The 16323-nt window shown below is 44.3% G+C and overlaps 1 protein-coding gene across 2 annotated transcripts in view; it reads right to left on the reverse strand.

The window, feature by feature from the left end:
- Positions 1-16323, reverse strand: part of LOC144511368 (ryanodine receptor 1-like) — a 495584-nt gene that overhangs the window by 114556 nt on the left and 364705 nt on the right. For both annotated transcript variants that reach the window (XM_078241663.1, XM_078241662.1), the window contains exons 74-75: positions 15340-15452; positions 10053-10149 (exon numbers count right to left, since the gene is read on the reverse strand). In XM_078241663.1, coding sequence (XP_078097789.1) covers positions 10053-10149; positions 15340-15452 — 210 coding nt within the window. The remainder of the gene's footprint in view (positions 1-10052; positions 10150-15339; positions 15453-16323) is intronic.

The raw sequence follows: 16323 nt of genomic DNA on the forward strand, positions 1-16323 counted from the left end.
GAAAGCCAAACATTTACCCCAATCCGTTTGAGGTCAGGTGTTTAGAAATTAGTGAGGCATGTTTACCATATGTTTACCATTCACCAGTCAAGCAAATGACACTTCAGTTTAAAACATCATTCAATCTACTACACTACATCAAACTTCTAGATAAAGGTATTTTTCCAGCCATTGCAAATCCTATGTTCCTGAGCGACAACAGAGCAGGATTACTGTAGGTGATAACTGGATCTTCTTTCAATTTTCCCTCACTTATTTCATGATCTGAAAGCTGTGAAAAATGGATTTTACTCATAAAGGAACAAGGGAAAAAAGCGAAGAAGTTATGCTAAGGCTTCATTAAAAAAAAACACTTGCAAGACCTCAGCTGGAATATTGTGTTCGCTTCTGGGCATCACACTTTAGGAAGGATTTCAAGGGTTTGGAGATGGTACAGAAGAGATTTACTGGGGATGAGGGCTTTCAGTTGAGAGAATAAAGAAGTCAGGATTGTTCTCCCCAGGACAGAGGAGTTAAAAAGGTGATTTAATGTGAAGACGTGAATAAGGGAAAAGGAGTAAATAAGGGAAAAAAAGGTTTTCCCCAATGATAGGAGGTCAGTCAGTAGAGAGGACAGACTTAAAATAATTTGCAAAAATAACCAGATGTAGCCTGAGAAAATACTTTATTGACCTGCTGTTTTTCTGTAATAACCATTTAATGTTATACCTATGTGGCAGAACATTAAGATTTTTAATTCTACAACGTGTAATTTATTTTTAAATAATCTGCATGCAAAAAAAGGAACTTGCTACAAATTAAACACTACAACATTAAAACTATTTTGTACGTATTGTCAAAACCACTTGTAATATTCCTTTTCTTTTGGCATCTCTTACTGAAGCCCAGTTATACTGTGTATGTTACTCTACTAAGGTTATGCTGGCTCAGTGTTTTGCTTTAGAAGACCACCCTGGCATTTTTTATCTGCAGCAATATGATCGTTGATAGGATAGCATGACAATCGTACAAAATCACCCCATTGCAGGCCCTCTGGTGTGGAAAGGAAACAACCTCAGCCAGCCCGAACAATCAAATTGGCTACAAAAGCACTGGACAGATTATTATCTCTCTTATCAGTTTTAAAATGAAAGGACAAACAGTGCAAATTAGAGCAATAATGAATTAATTTAATTACGACAGAGTCTGAGTGCACTGAAGCGAACATAGAAATATGTCCAGACAACACCAGCACACAGAATGTGCATTCAAGCTTGCATGTGCAGAGCCCCAGAGAATGTAATAATGAGGCAGTACATGTGGTTAATACTGTACATACTCGAGTAATGGTCGATCTCATGTAAAAGTCAATCGCTAACCTTTGGCCAAAATAAATCATTCATTTTTTCATATAGTTTTAAGTTTATTTATTAGTGTCACAAGTAGGCTTACATTATAACACTACAATGAAGTTACGGTGAAAATCCCCTAGCCGCCACACTCTGGCACCTGTTCGGGTACACCGAGGGAGAATTTAGCATGGCCGATGCACCTAACCAGCATGTCTTTTGGACTGTGGCAGGAAACTGGAGGAAAGCCACGCAGACACGGAGAGAACGTGCAGATAGTGACCCAAGCCGGGAATCGAACAAGGGTCCCTGGCGCTGTGAGGTAGCAGTGCTAGCCACTGTGCTGCCCCATATATTTTGTGTATTAGTTGACCCTGACTTCTAACCGAAAGATCTAAGCTTTCTACTTACCACCCTCTCGCCGCTGAAGTCAACCCCTGCAAACCTACTCCTGAACATTATAGAACAGCATACCACTGCAGGTAGCTGTTAGGCTGTGCGTCAAGATGTCAATGCTACATTTTGGTTGGGGTTGGTGGGAACAGTTTCCCACCTGGCACCTCTGGGACAGTGGGAGAGGGTGGATTTCGACCACAAAACTATTACTCACATAAAAGTCAACTGCCCTGCATTTTGGCTAAAAATTTAGTCTTAGAAACTTGACTTTTACACAAATATATATGGCATAACTCGACTTGCATTGCTCCAAATGGATTGTTTCACGTTGGTACAGCATTCTAGAAGCCAGAATTAGCAGAGAATCTCTGTAACCATTAATTATTTTACATACACACAAAGATAAATCTTAATGCTGTATTATATTTAGAAATAAATGTCTGACATTCTGATTATGTATTACTTTCCACAGCTGATCTCACATTGGCTGATCCAATTTATTACCCACGCATATATTAGACTACAATATTAAAGATATGAAGCAAAACAAAAATGATAAGACATGAGAAGCGAGAAGTGTAAGGAGGTAAAGTGAGGAAAATGGTTAGAGGAACAAATGAAAGGAAAATGGATGCTCAGGGCTAAACATGCCACAGTACATGGCCAAAAGGATTTGAGGATGGTAGGCAGTGATGTTGCCTCAAGGTTCAGTGCTAGGGGCATTGCTTTTGTGATATATAAATGACTTGAATTTTGGAATAGAGTAAAATTTCAAATTTTGTCAATGATCCCAACCTTGGAGGCATGGAAAACAGCGCGGTTGATACGAATCGACTACAAGGAAACACAGATTTAAGTTTATTTTATTAGTGTCACAAGTAGGCTTACATTAACACTGCAATAAGTTACTGTGAAAATCCCCTAGTCGCCACACTCCAGTGCCTGTTCAGGTACACTAAGAGAGAATTTAGCACGGCCAATGCACCTAAATGGCACGTCTTTCAGACTGTGGAAGGAAACCCACGCAGATACGGGGAGAACGTGCAGACAGTGACCCAAGCCGGGAATCGAACCCGGGTCCCTGGTGCTGTGAGGCAGCAATGCTAACCACTGTGCCACCCTAGGGGCAATAGATAGGCAAACAAGCCAGAAAACATCCTTCCCAAATTGTGGTCACCAGAACTAGAATTTAATAGGAAGTAGCTGTGAGATGATGCATTTTGGCAGAAGGGATCGGAAACATCCAAAGTACCTAATGGGCAAATTCTAAAGCGTGCACTGGGTCAGAAGAGTCAGGGGGGCATATGTGCATAGAGATTTGAAGGTCGCAGGATGTATTGAGAGTGTGGTCAGTAAAGTATATGGATCCTCACACTGGACTACAAAAGCAGGGGGCGGCACGGTAGCACAGTGGTTAGCACTGCTGCTTCACAGCTCCAGGGACCTGGGTTTGATTCCCGGCTTGGGTCACTGTCTGTGTGGAGTTTGCACATTCTCCTCGTGTCTGCGTGGGTTTCCTCCGGGTGCTCCGGTTTCCTCCCACAGTCCAAAGATGTGCGGGTTAGGTTGATTGGCCAGGTTAAAAATTGCCCCTTAGAGTCCTGAGATGCGTAGGTTAGAGGGATTAGCGGGTAAATATGTGGGGGGTAGGGTCTGGGTGGGATTGTGGTCTGTGCAGACTCGATGGGCCGAATGGCCTCCTTCTGCACTGTAGGATTTCTATGAAGTTATGCTAAATCTTTATAAAGGTTTGGTTAGGCCACAATTACAATATCGCATTTAGTTCTGGTGACCACAGTTTGGGGAAGGATGTGAATGATCTTGAGAGGGTGCAGAGGAGTTTTACCACAGTGGTTCAGTAGTCAGGGAATATAGCTCCAAGTTTAAGTTGGAAAACATGAAAATGCAGATAAAACTCAGTAGGTCTGACAGCATCTGTGGAGAGAGAACAGAGTCAACGATGACCCTTTGAAACATTGACTCTATTCTCTCACCACAGATGCTGTCAGACCTGCTGAGTTTTTCCTGCATTTTCAGGTTTTGTTTCAGATTCCAGCATCCACAGTACTTTGCCTTTATCTTGGAAAACCTGGGGTTATTATTCCTGGAGAAAAAGGAAGTTGAGGGGAGATCTGACAGAGGTGCACAAGATCATGATAAGGCAGACATCCCATTAGCTGATGGTAGAAGGAATCAGAGGTCACAAATTTAAGGTTTTGGGTAAGAAATGAGGAAGAACCTTTTTAGTAGGTAATCACCTGGAACTCCCTGCCTACTGGTGTGGTGGAAGCCAAGATGAACAATGATTTCAGAAGGAAATTGGACTCTTGAAGGAAACACATTTGCAGGGCTACTGGTGAAGAGTGGAGGAATGAGACTGATTGGATTGCTCTGTCAGAGCTGGCATGGACTTGATCGGGCAAATGTCCTCCTCTGCCATAACGACGTTATTTGTGGTATTCGATGCATGTGACAGGAGTCGTGCTTCCTGGCTGGAGAGTTGGTGAGAGTCCGGCCCGCTGTATTAAATATCACTCAGGCACTTAACTGGACAACAGTGAGCCTTACCTGGGATCAGGCACCCTGAGGGCAGACGTCCCAGCCACTGAGAGCTGACGGCCAATTAGAGGCCAATAACTCTATTTGAATAACAGTACCACTGGGAAGACAGTGGCTGCTGCCAGCATGACACCCACACAAAGCCAAGCATTGTTCCTGGGTCCCCAGGACCAAAGGCTGAATGATAGGCAGCCGGGAGGCCATGGGAGAATGGGTTCTCAGCGAGCTTTCAGCGGATTCCCCTTCCCGATGCCAGGTCCTTCAGTCAGGCCACTGAGTGCCTTTAAGCAAGGGATCCCCTGGAAGCCAGCAAGCAACCCTGCAATAATCAGCAGTGGCACGATGAGACCCGTTTAAGGGCCTCGCTTAGCAGTGGGGCGAGAAGGAGCTTCCCACCACAGACTTAATCAGGGTAGTGGCAGGAAGGCAGCTAGGTTGCCTCTTTATTAAATGCTGCCCTGCCCCCCAAATCTGGTACTTAATTCACCACTAGGGAGGGTATTAAATGATCAATTCACACTGAGAATTACAGCCATATTATATAACACCAATGAGATGTCATTATTTTGCTAGTTTATCACCAGATAGGGTTCAAGTAAAGTAAGCCAATTTATAAGAACCCTATGTATTTGATCTGCTTGTGCCAGTCAGAGGTACCAAATGTGTCTCCTGACTTCACTTTCCAACCATTGCAAACAAAGGAAAAGACGAAAGGGTGCCTGAAATACACAAACATTCCAGACCAAATGCCCCAAGCACCACTGTTCCTTCCTACCCCATCACTGCTGTAGATGGAGCAGCACTTACTAGTATGATGTCTCCTCTCGGAAGTAAGTTCTGAGATGAAAGCTGGTATATTTGAATAAAATTCTAGACATCAGCTGTCGTGCATATTAAATTTTTAAATTCGTTTTTCTACATTAGAACATGCATGAAGTTGGCACTCTAAAGATGAATGCTGTTGAACTGTTTGGTTGCACTCGGAGGGATTCCCTTGCTATAGACTGAGTATTTGATGCTGATTGTGTCAAAGTTAAAGGCTTTCTCCCCTCCCTACAGAAACTGGGACTTCAGCAGACAAGGGAAACACCCCCAAACCTTAAACATGGAGGGGCAATCTCCTCACATCCCCAACCACTCAATGGTCAGGGAACCCACCTCACACCTTAGAATCATAGAATCCAAAGTGCACCAGCAGGCCATTTGGCCCATCCAGCCTGAACCAACAACAATCAGGGTGCCCCCTCCCCCCCAGTCACCGCACCCCCCTCCCATTCACAATGTAAGCACAATCCTCCCCCATCAACCACTGGGCCCCCCTCCACACGTAAGGGGAACACCCCACTCCTCTCCATACTTAAGGGGAACACCCCCTTCCCCTCCACACGTAAGGGGAATAGTCCCCCCCCCACCCCCCCCAAGGATTACCCTGGCAGTTCCAGGGTGCCAGTGTCAGGGCAATGCCCTGCCATGTCCCTCACAACTCGGGGTTATACTCACTTCCGTGCCCCCAGTGTGATCATCACCACTGGATTTCGAAAACCAGTGGTGATTCCCACCAGCCTGACGTTACACCAGCAGGGGGATAAGCATTTAACGCCACCGGAAGCAACAGCGTTAAGCCATCTAATGATATTAAGATTAATTCAAGTTCATGGAAATCAGGTTCACACCCTTGCATGCTTTCCTGGGGGTCAGGCCTTCAACGCGCGAGGAAAACCTGGCTGCACAGAGATCAGGGTGCCACCTTTAAAAATGGCAATAGAATCATAGAAATAGATTAATAGAATCCCGACAGTGTAGGAGGAGGCCATTTGGCTCATCGAGTCTGCACCGATCACATTCCCAATTCTAGCCTTGTAACCCCATTTATTTATCCTGCCACTCCCCCTGACATTAAGGGGCAATTTAGCATGGTCAATCCACCCAACCTGCATATCTTTGGACACTAAGGAGCAATTTAGCATGACCAATCCACCTAACCTGCACATCTTTGGACACTAAGTGGCAATTTAGCATGGCCAATCCACCTAACTCGCACATGTTTGGACACTAAGGGGCAATTTAGCATGGCCAATCCACCTAAAATGCACATCTTTGGACACTAAGGGGCAATTTAGCATGGCCAATCCACCTAACCCGCACATCTTTGGACACTAAGGGGCAATTTAGCATGGCCAATCCACCTAACTTGCACATCTTTGGACACTAAGGGGCAATTTAGCATGACCAATCCACCTAACCTGCACATCTTTGGACACTAAGTGGCAATTTAGCATGGCCAATCCACCTAACCCGCACATGTTTGGACACTAAGGGGCAAGTTAGCATGGCCAATCCACCTAACCTGTACATCTTTGGACACTAAGGGGCAATTTAGCATGGCTAATCCACCTAAGCCGCACATCTTTGGACACTAAGGGACAATTTAGCATGGCCAATCCACCTAACTTGCACATCTTTGGACACTAAGGGGCAATTTAGCATGGCCAATCCACCTAACCCGCACATCTTTGGACACTAAGGGACAATTTAGCATGGTCAATCCACCTAACCTGCACATCTTTGGACACTAAGGGGCAATTTAGCATGGCTCATCCACCTAACCCGCACATCTTTGGACACTAAGGGGCAATTTAGCAAGGCCAATCCACCTAACCCGCACATCTTTGGAGTGTGGGAGGAAACCGGAGCACCTGAAGGAAACCCACGCAGACACGGGGAGAACGTGTAAACTCCACACAGACAGTGAACCAAGGCCGAAATTGAACCCAGTCCCTGGCAGCAGTGCTAATGACTGTGCCCCCTGCTGTCCATGTGACAGTAGCATACCTGATTATGTCGCTGGCAGGGGAGATGTCAAATCGAGATCTTGCCGCCGCAAAAACCTTTATGGTCCTCTTGCGAGATTTAGTGGCTATAACAGGATTTATTTGCCCGCGGTGAAGGGGCTCGCAGAATCATGCCCCACAGTGTAAATGAGCACTGAAGAGAGGCTCGATTATCACAGTAATGAGCATAAAAAAATCACTTTTACAACTAGTACCTTAGTCGGATTTACACCGACACAATATGAGGCTTGAAACTGCTGGATTGGCCATGTGCATGCCAGAGTGAGTTAGGTGCTCTCTCTGTAAATGTTGGATGTAGGTATTGTTGCTTCATTCATTTGGAAGTTAAACGGATATCCTTTAGAGAAAATCATTTTGATAGAGTATGTGGATAATTTGAGACATGGGGCAAAATCTTACCAAACAAAATGGCAGAGCATTGCTTCCGGTGAGAAAACCGGTGTGCTTCTCTGCAGAGAAATACGCCGGTTTTCTCTGCAGGTCATATGACATTCTGCCAAAAATAAAGGGGGTGTGTCATCATACAGGGGGCAGGGCCTCAGCACGCCTGCAAAACCCAGCTGCACAGAGATCGGATTGAAACCACAGACTGTTAATCATGATCAGACTCTGTCTACATTGTGGTCAGGATCAATGGGGATCAATGCAGTCAACTGTGAAGGGAAATCAAAATAAACACAGGTGGCTGGAGGATGATAGAAATCCATTAGGAGGCACGACACTCATTGTTGCAGATCAAAGGCTTCAAATGCAATGGAAGACGGTTTCAACAATTTCTGCTTGCTGGGAAGCCTCAGCAACTTCAAATCAAAGCCGTGTGCATACATTGGGGTTGAGTGCACAGCTGGGCAGACTGGAACCCCCCATCCCAGTGAACTTGAAATCTCCTCTCTGTCAGAGGATTTCAAAGGGGTCTGCTTTCACCTGCAGCTTCTGAGAGGGAGAAAGGAAAATCTCTGCTGCAGAATGGAGTGCTGCAATGATTTAAAATCCTGCCAGGTGGCCGGGGAGGCGGTGCATGGAGGTTAAAGTGACCTGGCCACTTCAGAATTTACACAGCTGACAGGCAGGAAATGCAGAAATTGATCACAGGGCTGCCTGAAATCACCATGCCACGGGTGATCTTCAGGTCTGCCAGGGCTAGAAGAGGTAGCCCAGTCAGGACTAATAGCCCAGTAATAGACTAACTAGCCCAGTAATCAGCCTTGCGCCGGAAATCAGTACGAGGCTGATTAAAATATGGAAATTCACATTTCTATATCATTAGTGAGCCCAGGACAGTAGTTCCAGGCTCGCCAATGTTTCCCCATCAGCGGGGATTAAAGCTGGCCCCGATCAAGAGACCAGGCATGATCACCCCGCTGGTGGGGACAGAGGCCATTGAGGGCCTCCCCCTCCCCCCCCGGGAGATCGGGGGCAGTGGAAGTGCCCCTTGGGCAGTGCCAGCCTGACACCCGGGCAGTGCCCATCAGGCACCCTGGCACTGCCTATCACCCACCGGGCAGTGAAAAGGGGACAAGGCCAATCGTGGGGTCGTGGTGGGGGGAGGGACGGGGGGGACCCACTGTGCACTCTGCATGAGGGATCATTGGGAGAGAAAGAGGAAGGGGGCGATCGGGAAGAAATCAAAATCTCCCATATTCCCAGCCGCTGGGCACTTAGTCTATTTTGGGGAGAATTGCCCCCAATATTGTATGCCTCTTTTTTCATACAGCTGCCTTTTGTGTGCTAATTTACCAGAGATGGGCAATTTTGGTTAGGAGAGGGAAAATGTGAAGCGTCCAGGGGCTTGGCATATGGCCTTGCTTGGCCATGTGAAGCAGTGAAGCAAGTCAAAGACGCAGCATTGTGCAAAGTTGGATGTTGAGGGGAAGGATAGAGATTCATGGTAGGCAAGGCAGGGTTGCACATACTAGTATAGGCATGGTTGCAGGGCAGCTCATAGAAAGCAACACTTAAAGCCAAATCTGCTAGTAGTCTGATTGCTCTCTGTGTCACTCCAGGAATTTGTGACTCAGGGCTTGGGCCATTTGTGGCAAATTAAAAGGTGAAAAAGATAAAACCAGAAATATACGAAACTAAAAATCGGAAGAATTAAAAAAAAAACGAGTAACAATAAAAATTGTCCTCTTGCCGAATTAATGAGGATGATTCAATGAGTGGCTTGTGATGAGTACATGATCATGGGGTTAGCATGAATCATTTCGCAAAGCTGAAGGCCCTATAATTACAGCACAGTACATTATTATAGGCATAAAACTTGCTACGACACAGATGCAGCAACTACATATCGCCCCGAATGTGATTATTAACTCAGGACTAAAGAGTATGGCTTGGATTACTTTGGTTAGACCATTTGTGGAGCATATGCAAATTGAGAGACACCAATTGAATTGATGCGCACACAGATTCTTAGCAGTTTATTTAAGTCGTTGTTACCCATAACATTGCTTTGATCCAGTTTGAATCAATTCGTCATATTCATTCAGTTTACACTTCATTCTTTGATCTCTTTTTACTATGAACGCAGATCTACTGGACCTGGGTATACAAATTTCTGGTTCTGGTGCAACTGGTCCCTTCAGATGTCAAATGGGCTCTTCTGGCAGTAAAGTGAAGCAGAGTCAAGGAGATAGAAGAATAAAGTAAAACGGAAGAATGACCTACAGGCTTTGCTGCGAAAGAGTTCTTAGCTGAAATGCATTCGTTATCACGCCTCTGCCAGACGGAATGCTTCATTCCACGGACTCAGCTATTTCCAGTTTCCAGTCATGCAACACAGAGTGACAGGAGACAAGGCATGACTGTGCCACAGACTTTGACGCAAAAATACAAGCGACAGCATATGGTGCAGAAACAGGGTTGTACGTACTGGTACAGCACGGCTGCACGCCAGCTCACAGAAACCAGTACTTACAGCCAGGTCATCTATTAGTTTATCCTCAAACGAATGCTCCTCGGTGTCAATCCAGGAATTTCTATAACTTTCGATGAAGAGGTTAGATGCACGGTGCCTGAGGAAGGGCGAGAGTGAAATAGGAGGGGTTGGGAATAAAGACACGACTTTAGTGGTTACACTCTTATCGCACAACTGTTAGAGATCGCACTTGTACAATTTTGCTCGGCTGATAGGTCAGAGAGCACAGGAAGGCGGCAAGCAAAGACTGTCAATGATTTTAGGCTTACCACTTTGACTCTGCATTGTTCCACAACAGATAAATGTGACTGTGTCCGGTCAGAGATGCCAACTATATAAAAGTTAGTTAGGTTACACCCAAAACTTTAAAAAATCTAGTCATTTTTTGTTAATCATTATGCAATTAAATTGTGGCACTGATAGAGATGGCCTTGAAATTGCACATTGTGAATATAACCAATTGAGTACTCAATGCGTTCATGTGAAATTCATCTGAACGTCACTTTAAAGGTGGCATTAATACTTGCTAATATTCAACGTGCAATTTCAAGGTTGGAATATTTTACATGGTGGGTATACTTTTGTGTCACCAGTTTATAAATTTGCTATGACTTACCCAATTTCCTTTAGAATCCTTGCTCATTTCAGTGTGTTTTTAAAAAATTTAGGTCAGCATCTCTTTCCTGCTTGGTGGAATTCTACCTTTCATTCACTCACATTTTTCGAACCACATATTAATTGCAGTAACTCTGACTAAACGGATTGCCCACTATGTTTGTCTTTACTGTGGATGTTCCGATTGAGAACCAAAGGATAATTTCAAATATCAACTTGTTTCTCTGACCAAAGACAGAGGGGGCTGGGAAAACTCAGCAGGTCTGGCAGCATCCGTACGGAGAGAAAAGAGCTAACGTTTCGAGTTGAGGGGAGGCGATGGCCTGGTGGTGTTATCGCTAGACTAATTAATTCAGGAAACTCAGCTAATGGACTGGAGACCTGGGTTTGAAACCCGCCACGGCAGTTGGTGGAATTTGAATTTAATAAAAGATATCTGCAATTAAGAATCTACTGATGGCTGTGAAACCATTGTCGATTGTTGGAAAAATCCATCTGGTTTACTAATGCCCTTCAGGGAAGGAAATCTGCCATCCTTACCTGGTCTGGCCTACGTGTGACTCCAGAGCCACAGCAATGTGGTTGACTCTCAACTGCCGTCTGAAATGGCCGAGCGAGACACTCGGTTGCGTTTCAAGAAGGCAGGTCACCACCACCTTCTCAAAGGAAATCAGGAATGGGCAATAAACGCTGGTCAGCCAGCGACACCCATGTCCCATGAATGAATTAAAAGAAAGAGTCCTTTTGTCCCTTCATCGATTAACTCTGTTTTCTCTCCCTACAGATGCTGCTGGACCTGCTGAGCTTTTCCCAGCAGTCTCTGCTTTCGTTTCAGATCCCAGCATCTGCCGTATTTTGCTGCTCTGACCTATCAGGTACTGCAGTAATTGTACAACATGCTTGTCAATGAACCATGTGGACTGCGAACGAAGATTTAGTGTCAGTGGTGGTCACGCAAAGTCTACGTTACCATCAGTAGGTACACTAGACTTGCAAAGTCCGTTTCCTCACACGCTCTGCGAAGCCACAGATCTCGATAGGCGTTCATGAAGTAATAGCTAATTTTGTGTCTGAGAGAAGAGGATAAATTTTCTACATTCAAGTTTTTCTGAGCAATACAACCATTGTAGAAATTGTTCAGACAGCAACATAAATCACAACTAGGTACTATGAGCAAAAGGTGTTTAGTTAAATACTAAAGCACTTCCAATATGCACTCAATAGAAAAAAATGTGTTAAGATTGTAACAAAACTTTGATATTTGATTTTATTATTCTTAATGTTCTTAAGTTCAAGTCTCACTCCTGTGGCTCTAAAAGCAGAGACAAGTCCTGAAGGTTAAACATTTTTTGTTACAACTCTGACCTGCGTGTTACGGTAACAAAGCAAGTACTTTAACCAGCATATCGCTTAACAGCCAGTGATCTACAGAGCATTTTAAAGTTGTTAAATCAAAAGCAGCTTTGTGTGCATTATACAAACTAAATTGCAAAACTGTCTTGTAAGAGACATGGAATAATTTTAGGACGGCAAGTGCTTGCGAAAAAATATATAACCGCTACCAGCTTTGTTAGATAAAGGTGCTTAAAAGTATCACAAAACAGTGGATTAGAAATGCTTTCTGCTGCTGTCCGCAACTCGCCAGCTCAATAAAAAAATAATCAGAGATCCAATATCAGGTACTCCTTGGGCTTCTTCATTCAGCTTCAGGGAACGATCCTTAATTTCAATGCCCACGCTACCCACACACATCTGACATGTAAATTCTCTAACAGTACATGTGCGTGTTCTTTTAGATCAGCGTGCCGAGTTGCTGAGGAACTGGAGGGAAACAAACTTGACTGAATGTAACACAAAATTAAAAATATGGTCGTGCTTCCTCCAAAGTACTGAATCGAAATGTTGGAAAACTCATCAGAATCACAGCAAAATTTCTGGGGGATGGGACATCCAACACTGACTACTGCCCACTGCTGGTGAGATGATTTAACTGTTTGATTTTGTTTTGATTTTCTTTTTTAAAAATATTGCCATCAGAATGAATCTCCAAGCTGCTCCTATGTTTTTGCTTATGATTGTACTTAAATCAGCGAGCAACAGGTTTCACTTGGCCACAAACAGAAAATGCTGGAAAATCTCAGCAGGTCTGACAGCATCAGTGGGGAGAGAATACAGCAAACGTTTCGAGTCTAGATGACGAAGAAGATGACTACTATGTGAAATTTGTACTCCATCTCAGTAGAAAATATGAAAGAAAGTACTTGCCAGGGATGGCACAGTGGCAAGCATTGCTGCCTCACAGCGCCAGGGACCCGGGTTTGATTCGCAGCCTCGGGTCACTGTCTGTGTGGAGTTTACATATTCACCCCGTGTCTGCGTGGGTTTCCTCCGGGTGCGCCGGTTTCCTCCCACAGTCCAAAGGTGTGTGGGTTAGGTGGATTGGCCATGCTAAATTGCCCCTTAGTGTCAGGGAGACTAGCTAGGGTAAATGCCTGGGATTATGGGGATAGGGCCCAGGTGGGATTGTGGTCAGTGCAGACTCGATGGGCCGAATGGCGTCCTTCTGCACTGTAGGATTCTATGATGAAGGGTCATCGAAATGTTGGCTCTATTCTCTCTTCACAGAACTTGCTGAGATTTTCCAGCATTTTCTATTTTTGTTTCAGATCCTAGCATCCGCAGTATTTTGCTGAGCTTTCACTTGACGTTACGTACCTACTCTAAGTTGTGCAGTGCATTTTTCCATAAATAAATTTTAATCAGCCTGTGACAATCAGTAAAAAATCCACCCCCCCCCACCCCCCCTCCAATTGCTTTGCTCAGGTTCATTTATAAGGCATAATGACTCAAAAAGGCTAAAGGCATTTCTTTAAAATGGCACGCAGGTCATTTGTGACATAGGTAATTACAAACAAACCCTACTGTGCGACTGAGCATATGGTAAATTCAAAGGGGCAGCTGAAAGTCCATCCCTGCATTGGCAAAGGTGCAAGGTCAGCCAGAGAGGAAGCAGTGAATGGTGGGGTGAACTATGTCACTCGGCAAGTTCTTGTCAAAGTGAAACATTTAGGTCATCCTTAGGTTTCTGAGGTCACAAAAGGCACGATATAAACACAACTACTTTCTTTCATATTTTCGACTGAGATGGTGTGCAAATTTCAGATGTACAGTAGTCTTCTTCTTCAACAATCACTCATTAATGAGTGCGATTGCCCACCTAAGAAACTCCGTGTCACTTCTCGTGGCTTCCATGGGTTCTTGCGTGGCTGATGAGCCCAATCCGAGAGCCACATCTCCGACTACACACACTTGCCAGGTCTTTCTGGGAGGTGTGTTGGGTCCTTGGTCTCGGGATTGCTGGCATTCCTTTCTCAGTCCCCTTTTCCAAACCCCCTCTTGCCATCAGATGTTCTCAAAGAATTGTGTCTCTTCGATCAGGAAGTTCCCTCAAGTAGGTCTCTTCTGAGCAAGCTATTGACGTCCAGGTTGCATTACTTGAGGTGAGCCTTCAGGTGTCTTTGAAACACTTCCTCTTGTTCTGGAACCTTCCTTGAGCTGGGTGAAGAAGATTTGGCAGTTGGAACTCTGATATCCTAAGCATGTGTCCGGCCCAGCAGGGTTGGTTTCGGATGATCAGAGCCTTGACGCAGGTACTCTTGGCTCCTTCAAGGATGCTGATATTAGTACGCCTGTCCTCCCAACTGATGCAGAAAATCCATCTCAAACAACATTGATTGTACCTGGGGCTTCAGACGGCATCTGTATGTAGTCCAGGTTTCTGAGCCGTACAGAAGAGTTGTGAGGACGACTGCACACAAGGATCTTACTATCAGTATGGATGTTGCGATCGTCGAAGGCTCTCATTCTTAGGTATCCGTTAGGGGCAGTAGTACTGCGACTCAAAAACCTCTCTTGCACCTGGCAGGTCATTTCAGATCCAAACATTCTAATGGCATAGCACAAGATTGACAAACGGGTACCAAATGGTTCCGAACCTAACTATTAACTATTTAAGACTACCCAAGGCATTCAAAATCCTCAACAGTCATCACAAAAAATAGACAGCATCACCATCACATTTACATTGTAGTCTGCAGCAACAGCAGGTATGAATAATTATAAATCAGACAAAGTCAGGGCATTAACATCTTGCACCATATCGCTAAAGAGCTGCCTGCAATACAAGTTTTGTTTGTAAATGCAATTTTCACTGAATGAAAAATTGTTAAATGAGAAAAGATTAACATGTCTGGGTTTTTATTCCACTGCTGAAACAAATTGTAGAAAAATATATAAGATTGGATCACGGAGGGAAGGGCACGTTTTCTAGAAGTTTCCAAGTTTTCAGGGCATGTCTATTTTGGTATCAGTTTCTGGTCGACTTGCTTGTCTTGTGAAAGCACACAACGCCGAATAAATTATCACTCAATATTTACCATGTTTTCCTATGATTTAATTTACTGGAACTAATGATTTCCAGAAACAAATTACACAACACTGTCTTGAAATAACTTTTAAAAACGTTCGGCTAGATTTATCATTCCTTCATTATTACTGGACTAAAAAAAGTCTAATATGAGCACTTTGAAATAGATATCTATTATATATAGTGGCATGATACCTGGAGGGACAAACAGCTTTTTCTCTGTTTCTACATTGCATGCGAGCTTACCTTGGTAGGTTATACAGAGGAGTCATTCTGAAACATGCTACCACAGCTCTCCTGCGCTGTTTTGACAAGAGCTTGTACCAAACCATCTTCTTGGACTTGAAAGGATGTTCTGTCTAACCAACAAATAAGTTCCAACGTGTTACTGATGTGACAAATTATGTAAAATGCACATGTTCTCCCTGAATCTGGTCAATGCACTGTCCACCGCAATAGATGCAGCACCATGGTGAGATTGGTGGGCTAGATTTAATGTCCATTCATAGGCAATAAGCACAGAATCTACCACAGTATTTGGGGGAGTACCAACGTGTGGCAAACATACACTGTCATATAATTTTAAGTAGCTGGTATGCCCTCAAAAGTGGACATTACTACTAGTTTAGAACCACATCCCTTCCACTAAACATGAAAGAAACAAGGCGCTGGATTTTAAGGTGCCCCATCGAACTTCTACATATGCACCATAGAATGCATTCTTTCTGGTTGTATCACAGCTTGGTATGGCTCCTGCTCTGTCCAAGACTGCAAGAAACCACAAAGGGTCATGAATGAAGCCCAGTCCATCACTCAAACCACTCTCCCATCCACTGACTCTGTCTACACTTCCTGCTGCCTTGGAAAAGCAGCCAGCATAATCAAGGACCCCACACACCCCGGACATTCTTTCACCTTCTTCCGTCGGGAAAAAGATACAAAAATCTGAGATCACGTACCAACCGGCTCAAGAACAGCTTCTTCCCTGCTGCCATCAGACTTTTGAATGGACCTGCCTCGCATTAAGTTGATCTTTCTCTACACCCTAGCTATGACTGTACACTACATTCAGCACTCTCTCCTTTCCTTTCCTATGAACGGTATGCTTTGTCTGTATAGTGCGCAAGAAAAAACACTTTTTACTGTATCCCATTACATGTGACAATAATAAATCATTGGCATTGGAGTACAGAAAATATGTCAAGTGGCTAGTCCACCGCCTTCCCGCCC

The sequence above is a fragment of the Mustelus asterias genome, chromosome 24, assembly GCF_964213995.1.
Source record: "Mustelus asterias chromosome 24, sMusAst1.hap1.1, whole genome shotgun sequence".
Lineage (NCBI taxonomy): Eukaryota > Metazoa > Chordata > Chondrichthyes > Carcharhiniformes > Triakidae > Mustelus > Mustelus asterias.